This window comes from Nyctibius grandis, chromosome 10, assembly GCF_013368605.1.
Source record: "Nyctibius grandis isolate bNycGra1 chromosome 10, bNycGra1.pri, whole genome shotgun sequence".
Lineage (NCBI taxonomy): Eukaryota > Metazoa > Chordata > Aves > Nyctibiiformes > Nyctibiidae > Nyctibius > Nyctibius grandis.
The window spans coordinates 14261942-14285544 of NC_090667.1; the positions used below are offsets into that span (position 1 = coordinate 14261942).

The window sequence follows — 23603 nt, forward strand, 5'->3', positions numbered from 1 at the left end:
CCAACTAGAGTCGTTTTGTTACCCATGAAAACCCATGAAAACACACGAGCATCAAGGAACAAAGCTCTGGGGCCCTGGACAGATCTATTTCTGTATCCTTGCAACACAGTAAAACCGTTGTTTCAGTCATCTTTCAGAAAATCAATGAAAATTGAAAATGAAACTGGCCGTGAACTTGTGTAAAGCAAGCCTTTCATTTTTGCCCATTCAGTTTGAGAAGCGGACAGCAAAACCAAACATTTTAAGTGCCTTGGATGTGGCAGACAGCACCTTCCTAGGGGTTTGCATTTGAAATATGATCTCAGGGGCATCTGTGCAAGCCACCTTCCTGACACACAATAATTTCTTGTCACAGATCTACACACGCTCTGTAATTGAACCTGCCGCTGCACCAGCACCAGCTAAAGAAGCCACCACTCCCCAACCTGAAAACTCAAACACAAACACTTTGTACAGAAACACAGACCGGCAGCGGAAAAAATCCAAGATGACAGATGAGGAGATCCTAGAGAAACTGAGTACGTATCCTGTATTCCTTGTCCGATAAAGCAGTGTACTGTGTGCAGGTCTCGGGGATGTATGTACCAAACGTTCACCCTCAGTTTAGTGTCACAGAGTCATTTACGACTCCCTGCACAAACTGTTATTGTGCTGAGGGGAAGCGAGAGCGCACTCTGGGTATTTCTTCTGCCTCTGAGGGCAGCTGTGACTGCGTTGGGTTTGCCTGAGCTTCCTTCTACGCTAAAGGCAAAAGCAGAGGTTGTTTCTGGTTGAGCAGAAGGCTGTGACCTCGTGAATGACCTAGTGAACTCCTGTGTGCTAATGGGCAAATTGAACAGGATATTTGGGTTCCTGAATTCTCTTCAGACTCCTGAATTCCCACCAGCCATCCAAGCCACAATACTTTGCAGAAATCTGTTGTTTTTTTGTTGTTTGTTTGTTTATTTTACCAGTAGACAATTACAGCACTAAGCTGATTCCTTCAGCCTCAAGGAGCTCTCCTGCCCCGTATATTCTATGGTGTCGTTTTTATGACTGTTGTTACTGCTACTACTTCTACTAATATATCAGAGTTCATTTTTATAAGAATTCTACATTTTTGTCAGAGAGAACTCCTTTGAAGGAACATCAGTTGACACCATGGATAGAGAGGAAGAGGTGTTTTCAGTGTGCCCTAAAAGGGAAAAAAAAAACTTTAATAACAATCCTTATTTTATTTCTTAGCTTTATGCTTATAAAGATGTATCAAAAAGACACATCTCTGTGGCATGATCAGGTCAAACTGCACTGCAAGCATTTATCAGGACTGTATACTCCTCAGATACGTGGCACTTTGTCATAGCTAATTCCCAGCCAGCTAATACTACTAGAATCCTAACCTTTGGCCCCAAACCCCTGTGTAGATCATACTACAGGAAAACACATCAAGCCCTTTGTGATTCTGCAGTACAACCAATCTAATCTGCTTCTTGCACGTAAGAGCTGCCGGAGCAGTGTTCTCAGATAATAAATTGTTGGATTCATAACACAGCCCAGTTTACTCTGTGTCTACCATTAACTGTTAGGACAAAAAGTGGATTGATCTACACCTCCTTGTGTTTGATCTCAAAGCCGATAACATTCTGTCTTTAATGGGGGCAACTGCTTGTAAAGGGGTGCAGTCTGGCTGTGGCTTCTTCCCAGTGGTTGTCACTGCTCGTTCTTGTGCCATAGCAACCTTCTTGTCATACCTGCCCTGCCACTGATGCCTGGTGTGACTGCAGAGGCTGAAGCCTTCCTTAGCTGTGAGATTTCAGCTGCTTGTGTAGAGTTTTCTGCACCCTTAGGAGGTTGACAGGACTATAAAGAACTGAATCTCAGTGCTACTAGGAGTACCCAAGGGATAAGTTCAATAGCTTTAGCTGAGGGCACAATGAAATACATTCCAGAGCAGATAGTTACCTGCAGGTATGTCAGCTTATACAGGGAGGAATTGTAGCTCCTTCAGCTGAGGCTAAACATTTGAGGCAGGCTTCCACCACGAGACCTGCAGGTACCCCGCATACGTGAGCGTAAGTATGCGTATCGTTTATTCAAGCTTCTGTGTATGCCGGATTAGGGCTGAGCCCTTGAGTTATTGTGGGTTATATCTCTGAAATGTTACATGCTTTCATGCTTTTTCTTTCTTAAGAATTGGATACCAAGTGAGCAAGGTCTGAAGGTCTGCCTTGGGCAAACTGTGATGTGGACAATGAAAATCTCTTTGTGCTTTCATGAAGCTATCTGAAAACGGGAGTGATGCTTTCTTGTTATAGTCCTGGGCTAATTCTATTTAAGCACGTGTGGTGGTTGGTTTTTTCTGTTTCCTTTTAACTCATATGACTTCTCCACCTTGCCTACTTCCCCCACGACTGATTTTATGCTACTTTTAGGAAGATGTCCCCTGCCCTCTTCTATCTTAAATTGCTTTCATAATTCTTTTCTGCTTGAAATAACTTGGTTTCTTTTAGAGCTGCTTTCATTACAAGTTTTATTAGGGAGTAAAGCCTGTAATATTGAGATAAGATCAAACAAAATTCTGTCTGTAATGAAATCATGAATATGTTCCACTGTAATTATAAAACAAGTGGCCCAATTCTGCTTTCTTAACTACTTAATTTAGGACTTGATAAAGGGAAGTGCTTAAAGACATCAAAATAGCTGATATGTTTCTCTTGTCCAGAGCAGGGAGTGATTCTCTGAACTGGAGCCACGTACCAGTCAGGTTGTTGATTTTAGTGCTGTCATATTTGATGTTCATTGGCTTACGCACAGGAGACCAGCCACAAACAATTAACCTGTGAAAGCAGCTACTCAAGTTTTGAGGAAAAACTCCAGAAACATGTACTGCAAAATCAGTGGCAAAATTGGAGAATTATTTTTCAAAATATTTGTTCTTCAGTCTTTTTCTTTACGCTTTTCTAACATGAACTTCCATGAACTTCTGATATCTGTTCTGATAGATATGCAGTTCATTAACTAGCTGAAAACAGCACCTAGCCAGACACTGACAGCACGGTGATTTTCCTGGTGTCCAGCCCAGCACAGGGTTACAGCGGTGTTTGGTTTAGTACTGCGGAGTCTCGTGGGGATACCCCTCTGGGGGTGGCTAAGCTCAGCAGCGTGAACAGGAGGGTGTGCTTTCTCATCTCACACCCCTTCTTCCCAGCGTCCTCTGGTCATATTCTTCTTGACTGAGGAGTTATTTTGTAGTGGAGACCTGCTGTAGAGAAGCAGAATGAAAGCTTTGTCTTACGTTACACATTTCAGTGAGATGAAACTACAAGCAGCTAACCAGGTCCTGAAAGCGTTACGTCCTCGGCTGGAACCCCAGACCATCCAGTTACGCTGCCTCTTGCAGGCTGGCACAGCAGGGCAGGAGCACTTCAGGCTGCTTGAGCATCCTCAGGCAGCCGTCAGCAGCGGGCACTGGCTGGTGTGCCGGGAGTACCGGTGAGGGGAGTGAGCACCGCGGGGCAAAGGAAGCCTCTTCTCCTGCAGCTCCCATTAGCGATCTCGCCAAGGCCAGCGAAATTGTTTTAGCAAGGAGTGCACCAGCTGGTGTTGGTGCCCCGTCTTCTTGCCGTGCTGGCAGGCAGCATTCCTGGCGAGGCATCCCATCAGATACCCATGTGGGTGCTGGAGCCCTTTGCTCCAGAGGAATGGCCTTGACAGGGGAGGGAGGTGTTTGTTACTACTTACAGTGAGTGTTTTGGATGCACAGGTGAACAAATAGGTATGTGTTTGTTATTTGTGATACAGGCATATTGTCAGATCAGTCAAACAAAATCTGCTGCAAAACGTGAGAAGTCTTCCCTCCTGAACCGATCTTCTTAAAGTATTTCAGTGATTTGCATTCCACGTTAAATCTTTAGAAGTCATTTGCATTGGGCCGTCACCTTAGGCTTCATTGTTTGTATTTTATCTAGGAAACTACCAGACGAGAAGAAACAATGTTGGTTTTTTACTTATTCCTTCAGATTTGTTTGAGTTTTATCAGATTGTGGCTGTTTCATTAGGCACAAACACAACATCCTAACTACTGCTTTCTTTCCTTCCCGTTAAGACTGCAATAAATCAAAATTAAAGCAGTGCATGCTTTAATTCTAGCTTCCAGTGGCACATGAGCTGCACAGGGGCTGACGGACCCGGCGTGTCGCACGCCCTGTGCCGGACGGGCTCTGCCTCCCCGCTGCTGCAGCGCGGAGCTGCCGGGAGGCGGCAGCAGCCCGACCGGCTCCTGCGTCGCATCACCTGCGCTCGTGAAACGATCAGCATCTCGTTTGTGCAGCACTCTGTAACACTGAGGAATATTGCTGTTCTTGTTAGCCACCACGGCTGTGCTCGCTGGTGCAGGTCAGCACGTGTGCCTTGATGAGAGTGCGAGTCAAATGCTGGTTACTGATCCCAGTCAGGCTGAAGACAAGCAGTGTCGTTCTTAAAATGGCACAAGCAAGGTCTTGAGAACTTAGCCTGGTAATAAATGATGAGGGTCATAGCTCTTAAAGCCCCATAATTATTGATTATAACATGAGATGCTGTTCTTTAAGAACATAAAGGCATTCTTCTGGCAAACTGCTGAAAGGTTGAGAAGATCCCCTCCTGGAAACACTTTGCAATATTCATCCTGTTCTGAAAATGGCACCTGTTCATAAAAATTGATTCCAGAACCCAAGGAGCATTTAATCTTCGGAAGTATTAAACCTTTTGCTGAATCACACAGAGTATTTATTCCTAAGAAAATAAAGGCTCTGTTGTTCCAGCTCTCATTAATGTTTATAGACAACTGTCACGGTTTAAAGCTGGGCTGGCGATTAAACCTGCAGCAGACGCTCTCTGTTAACCCTCCCCCCCCCACCCGAAGGGAAAGGGAAAGGGAAAAGGGAGAGAGACTTACGGGTTGGAAAGTTAAAACAGTTTTAATAAACCTATAATAATGAAAAAGAGTATAATAATAATATTGGAATAATCAAATATATACAAATATATATACAAAACCAAGATCGAGCTCCCCCGATGTCGGCAACGTCACCACCGGCACTGCAGGGCAGGCTCCGGGAAGGCCCAGGCTGGGCCTAGCGACGGTCGAGAGCTGGATTCAGGGATGCACAGATCAGGATCGGGGGCAGCAGGAAAACAGTCGGAGTCCTCCTTGGACACCGGCCATAGCAGAAAAAAGCAAGAGCGAGCAAGAGCAGCGAGACCCTCGTGATCCCCCCGCTTTATACCGAGAATGACGTGTATGGGATGGAATACCCTCGTTGGTCAATTTTGGGTCACCTGCCCTGTCTGCTCCCCGCTGCAGCTGCGACCCCCCTTCGGCTTTTCACTTGTAAGCAGTGAGGAATTCAGCGGTGACCTTGGTTTCTCTAAGAAAAAAGTACAGCAAGAGCCTTACTGCACAACATCCCTACCGGTGCCTCAGCGATAACTACAAACTTCGAGCGTTATCAGTCCTGGAAGCAGACACTGTCTGCAAAAACATGCAGTTAGTTTCAGAAAGTGCAGTTATTTAGAGGAGACTTAGCTGAAAGTAAAAATCACTGAAAGGAAAATCGGCCTGGTTTAGGCCAAACCAGGACATTCCACCCCTTATTCCATACCATTCACGTCATACTCAGATCACCACTAACTTTTCATTTTAAAATATATACAGATAACATTAGTTTATGATTCATCTCTATACAGAAAAAAAAAAAGTTCATCAAGTTCATTTAGTTCAGGATTGTGGGTTTCCATCTGGCTAGGAGTCTCTCAGGGCAGGAGACATGGTATGAGTTTTGTCACGGTTCATGCCCACGGGTTGCAGGTTAAAGATGTCAGTCTCGAGGAGGTTACTGGACACCACTTGCAGCTAGCTCTATTCCCATCACCACTGCTTCAACCTGAAAGACACTTATGAACACTGTTAGTATTATGCAGCAATTAACATCATGCAGTTCAGAATTAAGTATTCTCACCCAAGATCAGATCACCTTCAGGGACACATCGGACTCCACCATCCTGCAGCATCACCCACCAAGTACATCCAGGTCCTTGAGCAAAAGCAATCCCATGAATGGGTTTACCTTTGCCCGTAGCAGGAAGAACCCAGACAGTTTTTCCCAACAGATTCCTTTCATGCACCACAGGGACTTTATCCCCTTCTACTGTATGTAAAAGATCTGACTGAGCAGGGCCAGCTCGGTTGATGGATCCTCTGGTGTTAACTAGCCAGGTAGCTTGTGCCAAATGCTTATCCCAGTTTTTAAAGGTTCCACCCCCCATTGCTTTTAGGGTAGTTTTTAACAGCCCATTACACCGTTCAATTTTCCCAGATGCTGGTGCATGATAGGGGATATGATATACCCATTCGATGCCATGCTCTTTGGCCCAGTTATCTATGAGACTGTTTTTGAAATGAGTCCCATTGTCCGACTCAATTCTCTCTGGCGTGCCGTGTCGCCACAAGATTTGCTTTTCAAGGCCCAGAATAGTGTTCCGGGCAGTGGCATGGGGCACAGAGTATGTTTCCAGCCATCCGGTGGTCGCCTCCACCATGGTAAGCACATAACGTTTACCCTGGTGGGTTTGAGGGAGTGTGATATAGTCAATTTGCCAGGCCTCCCCATATTTATATTTCAACCACCGCCCCCCATACCACAAAGGTTTTAACCGTTTGGCTTGCTTAATTGCGGCGCATGTTTCACAATCATGGATAACCTGTGCAATAGAGTCCATAGTTAAGTCCACCCCTCGGTCACGAGCCCATCTGTATGTTGCATCTCTTCCTTGATGACCTGAAGTGTCATGAGCCCACCGAGCTAAAAATAGTTCACCTTTATGTTCCCAGTCCAAATCTATTTGGAACACTTTAGCAGCCTGATCTGCTTGTTGGTTGTTTCGATGTTCCTCAGTGGCCCGACTTTTAGGTACGTGAGCATCTACATGACGTACCTTCACGACTAGTTTCTCTAGCCGAGTAGCAATATCTTGCCACAGTTCAGCAGCCCAAATAGGTTTACCTTTACGCTGCCAGTTGCTTCGCTTCCACTGCTTTAACCACCCCCACAAGGCATTTGCTACCATCCATGAGTCAGTATAAAGATACAGCCTTGGCCACTTTTCTCGCTCAGCAATGTCTAGAGCCAGCTGGATGGCTTTTACCTCTGCAAATTGACTCGATTCACCTTGTCCTTCTGTGGCTTCTGTGACTCGTCGTATAGGACTCCATACAGCAGCTTTCCACTTCCGATGCTTTCCTACAAGACGGCAGGATCCATCGGTGAACAGGGCATACTGCTTCTCATCCTCTGGTAGTTCATTATATGGTGGGGCTTCTTCAGCACGTGTCACCTCCTTTTCTGGTGGCATTCCAAAGTCTTTGCCTTCTGGCCAGTCCATGATCACTTCTAAGATTCCTGGGCGATTAGGGTTTCCTATTCGAGCCCTCTGTGTAATTAATGCAATCCATTTACTCCATGTAGCATCAGTTGCATGATGGGTAGTGGGAACCTTACCCTTGAACATCCAGCCTAGTACTGGTAATCGAGGTGCCAGGAGAAGCTGTGCCTCAGTACCAATTACCTCTGAAGCAGCTCTAACTCCTTCATATGCTGCCAGTATCTCTTTTTCAGTTGGGGTGTAATTGGCCTCGGAACCCTTGTATCCTCGACTCCAAAATCCTAGGGGTCGACCTCGAGTCTCCCCTGGTACTTTCTGCCAGAGGCTCCAGGTAGGACCATTGTCCCCAGCTGAGGTGTAGAGCACATTTTTAACATCTTGTCCCGTACAGACTGGTCCAAGGGCTACTGCATGCACAATCTCTTGTTTAATCTGTTCAAAAGCCTGTCGTTGTTCAGGGCCCCACTGAAAATCATTCTTCTTTCTGGTCACTTGATAAAGAGGGCGTACAATCTGGCTGTAATCTGGAATATGCATTCTCCAGAAACCCACAACGCCTAAGAAGGCTTGTGTTTCCTTTTTGTTAGTTGGTGGGGACATAGCTGTTATTTTGTTGATCACCTCTATCGGGATCTGGCGACGCCCATCGTGCCATTTAATCCCTAAAAACTGGATCTCCCGGGCAGGTCCCTTGACCTTACCTCTTTTTATGGCAAAACCAGCTTGCAGAAGAATTTGGATTATTTTCTCCCCTTTGTCAAAAACTTCTGCTGCTGTATCACCCCACACAATGATGTCATCAATGTATTGCAAATGTTCTGGAGCTCCACCCTTTTCTAGTGCAGTCTGGATCAGTCCATGGCAAATAGTAGGACTGTGTTTCCACCCCTGGGGCAGTCGATTCCAGGTATACTGGATACCTCTCCAGGTAAAAGCAAACTGTGGCCTGCACTTTGGTGCCAAAGGAATAGAGAAAAATGCATTAGCAATGTCTATGGTGGCATACCACTTGGCTGCCTTTGACTCCAGTTCGTACTGAAGTTCTAGCATGTCTGGCACAGCAGCACTCAGCGGTGGCGTAACTTCATTTAGGCCACGATAGTCCACAGTTAATCTCCATTCTCCATCAGACTTTCGCACTGGCCATATAGGACTATTAAAGGGTGAGCGAGTCTTACTAATCACTCCTTGATTTTCTAATTGTCTAATCAGTTTATGAATGGGGATCAGGGAGTCTCGATTGGTGCGATATTGTCGTCGGTGCACCGTGGTAGTAGCAATTGGCACCTGTTGTTCTTCGACCTTCAGCAACCCCACAACAGAAGGATCCTCTGAGAGGCCAGGCAAGGTAGACAGCTGTTTAATGTCCTCAGTCTCTACAGCTGCTACACCAAAGGCCCATCTATACCCTTTTGGGTCCTTAAAATACCCTCTCTTGAGGTAGTCTATGCCAAGGATGCATGGAGCATCTGGGCCAGTCACAATGGGGTGCTTTTTCCATTCATTTTTAGTTAGGCTCACTTCGGCCTCCAATACAGATAACACTTGAGATCCTCCTGTTACTCCTGAAATACTGATAGGTTCTGCCCCTTTATGATCCGATGGCATTAGGGTGCACTGTGCACCAGTGTCTACCAAGGCTCGATACCTTTGTGGTTTTGATGTGCCAGGCCATCGAATCCACACAGTCCAATAAACTCTGTTGTCCCTTTCCTCCACCTGGCTGGAGGCAGGGCCCCCCTAATCAAGAAATGGATTTGTGCTGCTCACAGGGACTGGACCTTCATTTCTCCTATTCACACTTTGGAAAAAGGAATTTGAGGCCCATCTACCCTGACTGGGGTCCTGCTCACTGGTAACTGGAGCAGCCATCCTCCTAGAAAAATTCTCTCTGGTATTTCTTTTAGCTTGCAACTCACATACTCGTGCCTGTAGGGTACTGGTAGGTTGTCTATGCCATCTGCTCATGTCCTCCCCATAACCACGCAGGGCAAACCACAGGATACCTCGTGATGTGTTCCGTTTCCTTTGAGCTGGTCCTGTAGGAGGGCGTTTTCTCTTAACAGCTGCAACGCGTGCCTGTGTAGGTAGAGAGTCAAGTTTATTCTCGATCCTGGACAGTTTGTCTGACAGTTGTTTAAATGAGTCCTTGTTTTCCTTTGTCAGTTTTTCCACAGCCGAGACACGGGCCTGCAGTGGGGAAGAAATACTATCTTCATACTGTCGCATACAGTTAGCCATTTCATCCACACTAGGTCGTGCCATAGCATTTTCTCCCCAGACTAATATTGACAATGTATGGGTATATGTCGGTGGAGCATTCTTCACAACCTTCCGGAACATGGATCGGTTGCATTCCACTTCATCAGGATCTACAGGATCTACAATGTCCCGTGGGTGTCTATAAATGATCTCTTGCACAGCTAGTTGTCTAAGGTAGTTAATACCTTTTTCTATAGTGGTCCATTTGCTTAGGTGGCTCATAACATCGTCTTTATAGGGATACCTGCTCTTTACAGCTGACAAGAGTCGCCTCCAGAGACTGATAGTGTTTGACTTTCTTGCAAGCGCCTTATCAATACCACCATCTCTGGACAGGGATCCCAACTGTCTGGCTTCTCTACCGTCTAATTGCATGCTATCTGCCCCATTATCCCAGCATCGGAGCAGCCAGGTAATAATTGGCTCACCATCATAACGGCTGAAATCTTTCCTTATATTTCTCAGGTCCTTCAGGGATAAGGAGTGGTAGGTTATCTCTACATCCGAGTCCTCCTCCTGTGATAGTTCTGCTTTAGAACGACCTTTCTTCTGTGATGGGTCTGCTTTAAAATGACGATCAAGGGAACCCCCATCTGTGTCGGGCCCTGACTCTGCCTGAGAAGGGCCCTCACCTGGGTCATGTGATGGCTCTGCCTTAGAAGGCTCTGAGTCATCATCCTCCTCTTCACGAGCTGATTTCTTTTGGTATTTCTTCCTGGTTACAGGAGCAATTGGTACAGATTCGTTAGATGCTGGGGTCTGAGTAGATGCAGTGGCTGTTGTGGGAGTGCTGAGACTCGTTAGAGTCTGAGTAGGTGCAGTGGCCATCTTGGGGGGTGTAGCAGCTGCGGTGCGAGCTGTAGCGGCAGCACACGCTGTAGGATCTGAGGTGGCTGCATAACACCTACACCTGTCCCTGCACCGATACTTAATCTTATCCCACATCAGAAACACATTCAGGACAACCGAAAATAAAAACATGCCACCTAGACAGCACCATCCGAATTTCACAAAATCTAGAGGAATCAGCTTGGCAGAAAAGGAGAAGGTACTATTTCCTGCAGTAAAACTGGAAGTGTAATCATTAACAGAATCAGCTAAAGGACGCCTGGAGCGTGCAGATGAAGTCGCTGCTACTGATTCGCGATTAAAACTGCCCATCATTGTGTTATAGAGATAAGAGATCGGAATAGTAACTGCCCAGTTTATCACAGCATAAATCAGTATCAAACCCCATACCAAAACAATACATTTCGACCAGCGCCCACTGCTAAACCGCATATAAACATTCATAAGAAGCAAACAATAACACAGTGCCCACGGCAGGTAAGGCATCATTGCAATACTCAACTGTGAAAGAAACTCTATAAAAAGACGAGATAACACAGTACTCAAAAATGACATCAGCATCTTCCCTATCTGTTTTAATTTCCAACCCCTCGTAAATCTCAAAGGAAGAAATCTGATACTCTCTCAGCTGAGCTCTCCAGGTCTCCTCCCGCCGGAGCTGGGATTCGACTTATCAGAGCAACCTGTTGGAGCTTCTCTCGAGCCCCACGTTGGGCGCCAATAAAATCTGTCACGGTTTAAAGCTGGGCTGGCGATTAAACCTGCAGCAGACGCTCTCTGTTAACCCTCCCCCCCCCACCCGAAGGGAAAGGGAAAGGGAAAAGGGAGAGAGACTTACGGGTTGGAAAGTTAAAACAGTTTTAATAAACCTATAATAATGAAAAAGAGTATAATAATAATATTGGAATAATCAAATATATACAAATATATATACAAAACCAAGATCGAGCTCCCCCGATGTCGGCAACGTCACCACCGGCACTGCAGGGCAGGCTCCGGGAAGGCCCAGGCTGGGCCTAGCGACGGTCGAGAGCTGGATTCAGGGATGCACAGATCAGGATCGGGGGCAGCAGGAAAACAGTCGGAGTCCTCCTTGGACACCGGCCATAGCAGAAAAAAGCAAGAGCGAGCAAGAGCAGCGAGACCCTCGTGATCCCCCCGCTTTATACCGAGAATGACGTGTATGGGATGGAATACCCTCGTTGGTCAATTTTGGGTCACCTGCCCTGTCTGCTCCCCGCTGCAGCTGCGACCCCCCTTCGGCTTTTCACTTGTAAGCAGTGAGGAATTCAGCGGTGACCTTGGTTTCTCTAAGAAAAAAGTACAGCAAGAGCCTTACTGCACAACATCCCTACCGGTGCCTCAGCGATAACTACAAACTTCGAGCGTTATCAGTCCTGGAAGCAGACACTGTCTGCAAAAACATGCAGTTAGTTTCAGAAAGTGCAGTTATTTAGAGGAGACTTAGCTGAAAGTAAAAATCACTGAAAGGAAAATCGGCCTGGTTTAGGCCAAACCAGGACAACAACAAACACTTGCATCGGTACTTGTTCTTTTCCGATATCTGTCTCCTGTGAACGTGTCTCCATGTTTTTAGTTTCCTGTCAAGGTAACTTTCCAAAGGACCATAGAAAACCAGTCTTCATGGAGGCCATCTGTGCTACGGAGCTGCCTGTATTGTTGTTTTTACCCAACGGACTGCAAACAGCTCACAGCCCCAGATGGTGGGGCTGCATGTCTGATCTGCTGAAAGGTGGCATCTCCATTTCTAAATGAGCATCTTTAATTTTGTTTCTTTCAGGGAGCATTGTGAGCGTGGGAGATCCTAAGAAGAAATACACTCGATTTGAAAAAATTGGCCAAGGGTAAGTCCAGTCACAGTTACTTACACAAAAACATGGGCCAGGTATTTTGCTGGTGTAATATCAAGCATGAAGCTGGGCAAGCTCCAGACATGTTCAAGCCTCTGGGTTTAGAGTTTCCTGTCTCTCAGTACTGATCAGAATTTATAACTGTGATCAGAAGGCATCATCAAAGACAACTTGATGCTGGCAATGTCTTGTCTGTAGCAAGGAGCAGGATGTAGAAGATCTACTGTCCCTCAAGTGTGTGGCACCTGTTTGCTTACTTTCTTAGGAGAAATCATTTTTGTATGTTTCAAAATAATATGGGCATGCTAAAGAAAGGAGGAAAAAACTATTGCCTAAAAGAGCAACTTACCACCTGATAGTTGCTGTCAGATAAATGACAGTTCTCAGTAACATTTCTTTCAAATATTTTGCTTAAAAAAATATTCAGTGATCAGGATTATAACCACATAGTTTAGAAACTGAGACCAGAGATTAAATAATAAGCTCTCTTTTCTAGCAGAGGTAGTAAAAAACAAAAATTCAGTAATAAACACAGTGTCAATGCACAAAGTACTTGATGAGAAAATGCATCATCTGCCTGATGGCAGACCACTCATGGATCCTGCAGATGAAAATAATCAACCAAGCTATTCTCTTTGAAACCCGACTTTGCTTACTGTAAATAGGATTGATTTTAAATATTTCCTATGTGAGGAGGCAAGAACAAAAGAAATTACAGCAAAATGAGGTCTCTGACTTGCGTTTTAAATATGGGCAGAGTCCTTGCTCGGTCAGTTCCCTTGGCTGTGTTGTAATTCCAGGAGGGCTAATGCCCTTTGTGTAACACCAGCATCTCGCTGCTGTCAGTGTATGACAGAAGCTGTTTACTGACATGGGGAGATATTTTTCTGCCTTAGCTGTTTGTGAGGTTTGAACTCAGCATGTTGCTGACCTAGGACTGATACATACTGCAGAAAGCCAGGCACGCTCATTCGCTTTCTCTGGCAGGCTTTATCGCAGATACATCTTGTTTGGTAGGGCGCTTGTGGGAAGGTGTTTCTGCTCCATTAATTGTATAAAAACCCTTTCTCAGATTCCAGCTTGCTTTCCACCCGAAGCTTTGGTTCTTATTGTCATTTGTAAAATGTCACTGGACACTTACAGCTGTGCCAGTCTCTCAGAAGAGAAGTGTCAACAGAAGAAGTGAGAGTCCGAGTAAACGTGTGTGAAGCACATCATTGCTGTCACCGTGAGACTATGACCATCGCTCTCACAACCTTTTATTTTGACAGACCTAGGAGTCAGCTTGTACAAAGGTGCCTCAACAGCTGGTGGAAATACAAGTGGCTAGTATCTGGCCTAAAAGGGTATCTAAATTGTTTTCCTCCAGCTTTTAGTACAGCCTAGAGATTGCATGCCCTTCTTACAGAGGAGTGAGTGTGCTGCTGTAACCAGCTCACGAGTGTAATGCCGCAGGTCCGTTTACAGTGATGGGGAAAGGTCCTAAAGAAAAAAATCATCACAAAGGTAATTGTACAGGATGATCAGGAGGAACCAGACTGCTGCATGGCTGGGGTTAGCGCGTCTGTCTGCAGCAGGGCTGGGCTGAGATGCAGTGCCTCGGATGGTGCTGATGTGCTCGGTTGATGCAGGTGCCAGTTCCTGAGCTGCCCACCTCTGCAGTGAGTTGGGCACAGTTATGCCAAAGGCACTAGTAGCATTGGAAGTGAGTAGTTCTGTAGTAGCTGCTAATGAGAGCACTGCAAGGCAGCAAGAGACGTGGCTGCTCAGAGAACTGCAGGTAGAGAGCAACTTCTTACATAAGGAAAAGCAACTTGACTGGCACGTAGCACTTCATGGCTTCGTACAGCTGGTAAGTTAATAAACTGTGTGATGGTTTTACAGCCGCTTTGCAGTGAAGGGTGGTCAGCAGGCCTGTGCTGAACAGGTCAGCTCCAGCACTGAGTCTCTGGTTTGTCATCTGTCTCCAGCTGAGGACTGAAAATGCTGCTGACAGCAGAGGAAACTTAGTTAACTAGTGCTCGATAAAGAGGCTGTGTTTGCTCAAGCAGCGTTAGCTCTTGCTAGAAAGATAAATTAGTATGGAACCATGTGAGCAGCCTGGGTTCAGGTTGGTTTTTTAAGTTGTACTGCACTGCATCACAGTGACACAGATCTAATTGTGGGCCCTGGTACTTGCCTAGCTGCATTAAAACCAAGATATTACAGAAGCATTTAAAAGTTAGATACAGATCAGAAATTATAGTTGCTTAGAAGTAAAAGTTTGTAACGCAGAATCGCAGAGCCCTTGCAGTTAATTCACAGCTTTAGTTAAATTACTCACCTTTATCTAAACTCCTCACAGATGGCCTGGAGCATATCAAAAGCATCCTTAATTTAAATAGCTGTTTTTAAATAAACCCTGACAGGACTTTACTCAGGAGGTGCAGCACATTGTTAGCAAGTCTGAATAAATCGTGTTGGCTTTTTATGAAAACAAATTGGATTAATCTCGACAATTAGTCATAGGAAAATGCATTTGCATTTGTATTAAAAGAATACATAGCGTGCCCAATGAGAATGTTGTTCTCGACACAGACATACAGTCTCTGGTGCCTGTTGAGTTAAAATGCTTCAGAAATATTTCAGCCTGCAGGTAAACAAGCTGGGGATCATGTGAAAATGAGCAAACTGATGTGGGCATTTTCAGTCCGTGGACACGTGCAGGCTGCGTGTTCCCGCTTCTCAGAATCCCCGCCCTGGCTCTCCCTTGCCTCACTGCCCATGCAGACGTGGGCTTCTGAAATGATGGCAGTGTAAACGTGTGCTTCAGCTCAGAAGGAAGCCCCATGAGGGTTTACAAGCCTGCAGTTCCTGTTAAACCCGAAGGCTTTTCCTCTGATGGTGGCCTTTCCATCCCTTCACATCACTACAGGGGAAGAACCTCTTTTAACGAGAGGCAGATGGCAAACAAAACCCCACACCATCTAGTCTGCAGGTGAGCAGCCATTTCACAGCACATTTCCTTCTGGTGGCTCTACAACACAACCTACCTCTGCCACAGAAGCAAAACACAGACACTGTGAAGAGTCCTTCACAGGTCTGGGGCACCTAACAGAAGCAGCTGCTGACGGCTCTTGACACACAAAGAAGGATCCTCTGTTTTGAGTCATTCTCCATTTGTGTGTGAAACAATATAAGCCTTAACCTGCTCTAGCTGTGACCAGCAGGACAGCTGGAGAACAGTTTCTGTGCATGCTGGAGAAAGCCGTGTCTAGATCCTTCCTTCAGATGGCTGTCACATGTATTTAGGGTTCTCAGAATGACTGAGTGGTGTTGCCTGAATTTTGCAGATGATAGATCCAAATAAGAGGTCTGAGAAGGCACAACTAGACTGTATGTTACATTCCTTGGCAAAAAAACACACACACACACAAAAAGAAAAAAAAACAAAACAAAACAAAACACAACAACAAAGCAAAACTAGAGAAAATGGAAAAAGAATTAAATATATTATTTTCCAGTTTTTGTAGACACCTCCCCTTAAGTTTTGAACTAAAATAATTTAGTGTGTACATCTGAGATTTGCACCAGCCCTTTTTCTTCATGTTGGACCTAAGTTTTATCTTGGATACCCTGCATGGCAGAGGGCTGGTGGGCTGCTGTGCTGTGCGGTGCTGGTTGAAGGGGTGGATGACCAAAGGTGTTTTATAAACCCTACAGGCAGCAGAGTTCTCCTTTCTGGGCTTGCTTTCACTTGTAGGGACTTAAACCACTTCTCATTTCTGTGCTGCTGTTTCGTTTCTAGGGCGTCAGGAACCGTTTATACAGCAATCGACATCGCCACAGGGCAAGAGGTGAGTGTCAGCAGCCCCAGGTGTTCAGTGCTTTCCCCTCTGATGTGAACTGTGGATGGGGCTTTCGGGTCGCCAGTAGATCTTTACTGCAAAGGCCATTCCTCTGAAGCACAGACTAGTGGCAGCCTCCAAAATACATCTTCTGCTGTCTTCAGCTTTTCAGTGGAAGCTCTTTGAGGGCAATGTGGGTCTGTGCCTCAGTAACTGAGCACTTACTGTGGCCATCCACTTGCCAGCAGCCATTACACTGAGGTGTTGAGTAATGCCTGAAAAGGTGCCTGCGAATTCCTGGGGGCAGGTCATGCAGGACATGAGTCCTGCTCCCCTGGGCTCAGTAAGAGCCTTGGTGCTCCCTGTGCTTGGGCTGAAGCTTCACCCAGAGCTTTTAAAGCCAATTGTAAGAGAATTATTTTGTTACTTACCCTGTCTTCAGAACTGGTCGGTGCTCTCCACAGTAGTGTTGGTCCCAGCCTGGTACCGTGTTACATCATCCCTGAATGGGTATTTTAACGGAGAGAAACCTGTAAAGAAATCCCAGCAAGCTTTTGGGCTTGATAAAAACTACATAATTTTTATTGCCAGTGTAAATATATTGGTTTAGAAATTGTTACATCTCTGTTCCCCAGTGTGTGTGAAGTTGCACTGTTACAGAGAATGTTGGTCTATATACACAATTTAACTCTGAACACTTACAGCATAAACTCTGCCTGTGGAGCTGGCCGTAGATCAGTTAGCAATACAGACTGTAAAATCTAAAGATCTGTCATAGTGAGAGGCCTTGGGAAAAACCTTGGGGTGGTCACGGATTCTCCTGTTGCTGTGAGGAATAAAGAGCTTCATTAGGTCGCTTAACTTCAAACAGACTTTGTCCTTATTAACAGAAAGAACACAAGGAGGGAAGTGGTGTCTTTCAGAGAAGGACACACTAGCTCTGTCTTAATTACTAAATACATTAATGCATCAACTAGCTGATGGAGGCTGCTGCCATTCAGTCCCAATTCATCTTACTCTCAGGTTCAGACAGTAACACTATTTAGCATTTTTTGCCATCATGTGTTTCATCTTCAAAGTATAATGCAAGACCTAATTAAGGAGAGATCACGTTTAGGATGCAGTTTTGTGTTTTAGTCATACTGAAGCTGGTTGACACACACACCAACAAATAAGATGATGTATATCAAGAGTAAAGATCTCTCCTACACAGTACAGTCGTGTTTAGGTCTGGTGTCAGTGACAGCCCATTGCAGCCCGTGAACTGGTCACAGCAAGTGGGGGCCGGGGGGGTGAGAAACAAATCTTGCGGGAAAGCAGTGTTAAATCTGACAGTCCCTGTAGTGCCTGATGTAAAAGGGCATCTTAACGTTCATTTCCTTTTCCAAGCCAGAGTTTTTGAATATATACGAACCCTGCCTGAAAATCTGGCTAGAAAAGCAGGAATGAGAGTGAAGGGTGGTCTCTTTCATGGCCACGTTGCATACGGAGGGAACAAGAGGTAGACTTTAAGTAGCGGGGACACCGTAGCTGCCTGGGGGAAGATGGACCTGGGCAGAGGAGCCAGGATGGCTGCAGTGGTTCAGAGCAAAAGGATCATATTAGTAATAAACAGACAAGATGTTGTCTTAGAGAATCTCTTTGCTCTTTGGGGCTACAGCTTAAGGTTTCCGATTTATTATTTCTGGCTGTCAGCAAATACATCTCAATCTTACTGGTACTTTCTCATCCACCTGCAGTGCTGCACTTTATAACTGCTCTTAGAGATCTACAAGGGATCTAAAAGCCCTAAGCCCTGCTTATAACCCTGGGTGTATCCATAAAATACCATAGAATGGATTTTTTTTTTAAACCCAGAAAATAATTGCAAACCTAAACTGTGCTGAAGAATGTTATTTAGAGTTGCAAAATCAAAAATCAAGAAGTTAGAAAGTGGATTTTCTTTTGGATTGTATTTTTTTGTATAACCTTAATGATCTTTTTAGTATGGCATTTTATACGTAATGTACATACGTGTTTTCTTTCAGTTATGCAGTCAAGTCAAGAATAACAGCAGTTGCTGAAATAATGATCAAAAATAATATACTTGCTAAAGTATTACCAGCTTTTTAAATAGATTTTCACAGTAACAAAATCATTTCCTGCTCGCGAAACGTGCATGAATAATAATAGTGGTGATAAACTATGGCCATTTGAAAAGAATGTAGGTCCAGAGAGTGTTGTTAGAGATTTGTGGTTGATAGTTTTAAAGACCATTTTTACAGATTTTACAAGGCAAAATGTATATGGCCACGTGTCCCGTAACTAGCACCGAAGCTAGCAGAGAAATAGGGCGTTGTAATGTAAGTTACAGAGCTCTTATGTCTAATAACAAGACAGTTTGGCACAGCTCTGCTACTCACTCCACGTTCATGCTGATCTCGTGCAACAGACTACTCAAGTTAATGGGTTTTGATGTCATTTTAGGTGGCCATAAAACAAATGAATCTCCAACAACAGCCCAAAAAGGAACTAATTATTAATGAAATCCTGGTCATGAGGGAAAATAAGAACCCCAATATTGTTAACTATTTAGACAGGTAAGAACTTCTGGTATAATATATTATATTATTATTCTGTTCATTTACATACTGCAAGCCAAAGATTAAAAAAAAAAATCTTTGGTCACTGGCATAAAATCGACCTCTCTATTATTTATCTACTCATATACAATTTATGGGAGGAGACTGCATTTTGTCTGCTCATCTTTTCTGACTTATATAGTTTGAAGACTGTTTTCAAAAACCTGAATCAGCCATATCTAACTAAAACAACAGCCTGTAAGTTCACTACCTCCATGCTGCTTTTGTTGTTGGGTGGGTTTTTTTTCTAAGTTGATCATATTTTCTGTGTCTTATGATAAGTGCTGATAAATCATCACAGAAATTATTTCCCTTGGGCTGTTCCCACTATTTTCCGTTGCTGTGGATGCCGGGAAGACTAGGTTCTTGTTTCCAGAAACACGTAATTTGACAGTTATTAAATTGTTTTCCCTGCTCCTGAATGTATTTTGTGTAAGGTTTTCCAAACTGTTGACCAATTTCTGTCCCCAGTGGTACACACCCTCCTACCATGCACAACTATGAAAGTTGTGTTGCCTCGTTCCTGGAGTTAATCATGGAATTTATGTGTTATGATGATGAACCAGATGATGTGGTATGTCCTGGTTCAAGATTTATCTTTGCCCTTACTAAACTGCATTTTTTACTTGCTTGCCATCTAAGGTATCTAATTTTTCAGTTATGTGCCTTTCTCATTCAGACTGCACAGCCTGTAAGTACTGTATAGCCTAGAAGGAATATCTATGCATTTTTTTCTGTCTTTATTTAAAAATGACCTGGAAACAAAAATCAACTGTAGTCTTTTTGATAAGGGAATTTAGCTATGCACAGTCATCTCAATGCCATTGTTTTCTTCTTTCAGCTACCTAGTCGGTGATGAACTCTGGGTGGTTATGGAGTACTTGGCTGGCGGCTCTTTAACCGATGTTGTTACAGAGACATGTATGGATGAAGGACAGATAGCAGCTGTCTGTAGGGAGGTAAGGGATCCCACATGTGCTTCCCATTACTTGGACGGGATGGTACTTCTAAACGGGTGGTAAGAACGTGAATGATTTCATGTTCAGAGCTTTGTTTCTGTGTTGCTTTTATAATATGGAGAAGAAAGAGCACCTTCAGTGAACTGCCTGCCAGTATCACTGCACTTATATACTCTGTTATTATACTCATATACTGTTACTGTACTACCTCTTTTTTTTTCAGTTTTACTGTTCTCAACTTTGCCTCTTTACACGTTTGCCTGGAGCACGTCTGTACTGCATTCCTCGCCTGTAAAAGCAAACATGCTGGTGGCAGAATTTTAAAATAACAGCAAAGAAAAAGAGACTCATTTATCACAGTCCTCAGCTTAGAAGGATAGCATTCCACCCAAACGGTGTTTGCTTCTGACAAATGACTAACGTGCTATTTCCAAATCTGCTGTAGAGCCTAACAATAAAATGTTTGTCACGCAGCCTCCCTCCCAGAAGTGATCCGCTTCGTACCAAAGGAAGGGACCACTTCTGTTTTGGCAAACAATAGTTTGTCATATGGATGGAGCCAGCACATTCGTTGCAGCAGCAGTCATTCTGGCTGTGCTTTCAGGGGACAGTCTGTAACAAATGGACATTTCTCTTTCAAAAACTAATATGCCTTCATTTAGAAAGTTATTACTGTAGTAGTGTTGAAGCAGCAAGCTATTCCTCTTGACAGCACAATATTCTGCCATTACTCACAATTCATCTAGAAATTAAATCTTTTAGAGCCACTTCCTTTCTTGTGTGGTGAAATCAGGTCATTAATTTTTACCCTCATGTTTCTTTTTTATCTATCAGTGCCTGCAAGCACTGGATTTCCTTCATTCAAACCAAGTGATTCACAGAGACATCAAAAGCGACAATATTCTTCTCGGAATGGACGGCTCTGTCAAATTGAGTAGGTATTCCTGGTCAGGTGCAGTGTTCTCAGGATGTGGTGTGGGGCTGCTTTTGACTGACTGCCAGTAACCCAAAAGTGATGCCTGTGGTAGTGCACTGACCACTGCTGCAAGCTAAGAGCACAGTTCCAATGTGCAGAGAGGTATAGAAAGGAAAAAGGTGTAAAGGGTGGCTTTGGTTTGTGTATGTCCCTTCCGGAGGGATATACAGCTCAGCTTCAAGTGGATTTTAAAACCCACTGCATGAAACTCGAGGGTTTTTTTAAGTGGCCAGTTCAATATTTCTTTGACTACAGCACTGAGTAAACAGAGCGTGGCCACTTTTCCAGATAGATTCAACAACACATGCTCAGGCATATAGTGGGGATTTCTTCTTCTTCTTGGTTTCATAACTCAAGCTGGCTTTAACAATACTTGGTTTTCTCCTCAGCTGATTTTGGCTTCTGTGCTCAGATCACCCCTGAGCAGAGTAAACGGAGCACAATGGTCGGGACTCCTTACTGGATGGCACCAGAAGTGGTGACAAGAAAAGCATACGGCCCCAAAGTGGACATCTGGTCACTAGGGATCATGGCAATAGAAATGGTGGAAGGAGAACCTCCTTACCTTAATGAAAATCCTCTCAGGGTAAGGTGCAAATAAAATCAGATACCACTGTCTTTCTAATCTGTCCCATGTTTTCTCTCCCATGAGACAAAATCCCAGTCATATCAGCTTGAACTAGGTCCACCAAGACCCACTTATAAAAATGTCACTGGTGCATATCAGCATATACTGTAGATTTGGTTACCTCAGTGGGAGAACCTCAGAAGAGAAGTGACATGTAGCCAGTTCAGAATGTGCCATTTTTGCCTTCAGCGATGCTTGAAATTTCTCATGTGGGTTTTGAACCCTCTTTGAGCTGTATCTCTGAATGACAAGAATTTTTCGGCAGCAGGTTTCTCCAGTTGGGGAATTCTTATGAGATGCATTTCAGCTGTGTCTGCAGGCAGAGAAGTCTTCTCAAACCCAGAGCAGTGCCGATGGCTTACCTGAGCCTTTCAGGGAGTGTCACTGGTTATAGTAATGCCATAATTATTTATTACCAAATACATTTCTAAAAGTATGTTTTAGCACAGATACTTGTAGTAAACTTAGTGCATTTTTAATGTTTTGAAGTTTTCAGTTTTATCCTAATTCCTTAAAATGAAATGGCCAGTTCTTATACCAAATGAGCATGTGATAGTGGAGGAATGTATACCAAGATAAAACCTCAGGACTGATAGCTGCAACAAAGGTAAATGCTGCACAGTTAATCCTGATAGGATGCAGGAATTTATGAGGAATTTATTTTTGACCTCTGTGTATACATACATAATTTTTGTTAAGGCTAGAATTAAAATAGAGCAGGACCTGTAGCTTTCCTCACAGCAGTAGGGCTGTGTGCTCTCTGGCCCACGGCACCCAGCCTGTGCACTGCAAACTGGAAGAAGAAACAACAGAATGGTCAGGAAATACCCCCAGCCATGCTGCTTAAGAAAGGAATACAACAACTATACAAATTTCAGTCTTCTCATTTTGAAAAAAAAAGTTCCTGACTTTTCTTGGCAGCCTTCTTCTGGTTTGGTAGGTGCCCTGGGGTTTTTGGTTCCAGGGCACGCGTGTGGAGCGGTGTGCGCTGTGCCACCTCGTGAGGGGGGATAAGGAACAAACAGGTTTGGATTCAGGCTGGTGCTGAATAAGCAGAGGGCACCCTAGCTGGCAGGGTGGCAGTAGGCCTGTCTCACTGCAGCCCAGTTTGACCAGCAGAGACTTTTGCACATCACCAGTTTTGCTTCAGTTTCCTGCAAAGAGTGGACCCCATATTCCACTTGCGTCCATGGAAGACTCTTGCAAAAAATGCGTTTGCCTTGTATAGGGCATCAAAAACAGATGAAGAGAATTAGCATTACTGGTCTGGATGCTGAAAATTCCCTGCTTCCTTAACCTCAGATGGTGATTAGGGCTCCTTGAGAAGCCTCAGGTCAACTTGTTAGAAAGATCACTGGATTTCTTATCTCTGACCAAGTTCATATTCACCTATTCCTGCTCTTACCCAGATTATTTGAGATGCTTTTTTTCTCCAAACATGCCTCATCTCCTGCTGGAGTTAAGATCAGCTTGAACACTTGGAGCTTCAAGGCATCTTCAGGTGTCTGAGTAAAATTGCAGTAGATTAAAATCAGGCATCTGAAGTTGGCACCATCTGTATTAGCCATTCCTGGACTCCTTTGCAGAGGTGGTTGCCCCTGAGCTGGGAGCAGTGAACAGCTTGTGATGGACAGCCTGAAGTTCCCCAGTTACCAGCATTTACCTTTATTAAGGTAAATCAGCCCCAACAGGGACAGGATCCATCTGCTGTTGTATGTGGAATCAGAGACGTCAGTGAGAGGTGTCAGCTGCATCCAAACAGGAGAGCTTATGAGCAAGACCTGTGTTTACAGTGAAGTTTTTTAGCTGATGGCACGCAGTGGTTGTTGGTTTAATAGTCACATTTAGACCACATTCAGGGAATTTTGCAAAGCCTGGAAACAAAAGGATGCTCTTTCATTTTTATGAATGATTGTTTTAATAACGGAAGGCACGCAGGAGCTTCAGTTACTGACACTGTTTTAAGTACATAAATAAATTATAAGGGCATTAAAGGATCCTTAATCGTAGAGTTAACAGCAGTCTTAATGTAGATGCATTTGTTGTTTTCCACGTGTAGAGCAAACGCATCCCATGTTGCTCAGGTTCTTTCCAGCCTATGCAGAACTCACAGGAATGAACCCTTTTCCAGCCAGGAGTGTCCTGGATATTTCTGTGATGGTATTTGTGTTCTCTGACTGTGATTTCCTTCCAGCAGGCATATGCCTAG

General features: G+C 44.4%; 1 protein-coding gene across 2 annotated transcripts in view; it reads left to right on the forward strand.

The window, feature by feature from the left end:
* The window catches only part of PAK3 (p21 (RAC1) activated kinase 3), a 79829-nt gene that overhangs the window by 51687 nt on the left and 4539 nt on the right, over positions 1–23603 (forward strand). For both annotated transcript variants that reach the window (XM_068408442.1, XM_068408441.1), the window contains 7 exons: positions 356–518; positions 12314–12377; positions 16171–16219; positions 18677–18789; positions 19673–19790; positions 20625–20724; positions 21156–21352. In XM_068408442.1, coding sequence (XP_068264543.1) covers positions 356–518; positions 12314–12377; positions 16171–16219; positions 18677–18789; positions 19673–19790; positions 20625–20724; positions 21156–21352 — 804 coding nt within the window. The remainder of the gene's footprint in view (positions 1–355; positions 519–12313; positions 12378–16170; positions 16220–18676; positions 18790–19672; positions 19791–20624; positions 20725–21155; positions 21353–23603) is intronic.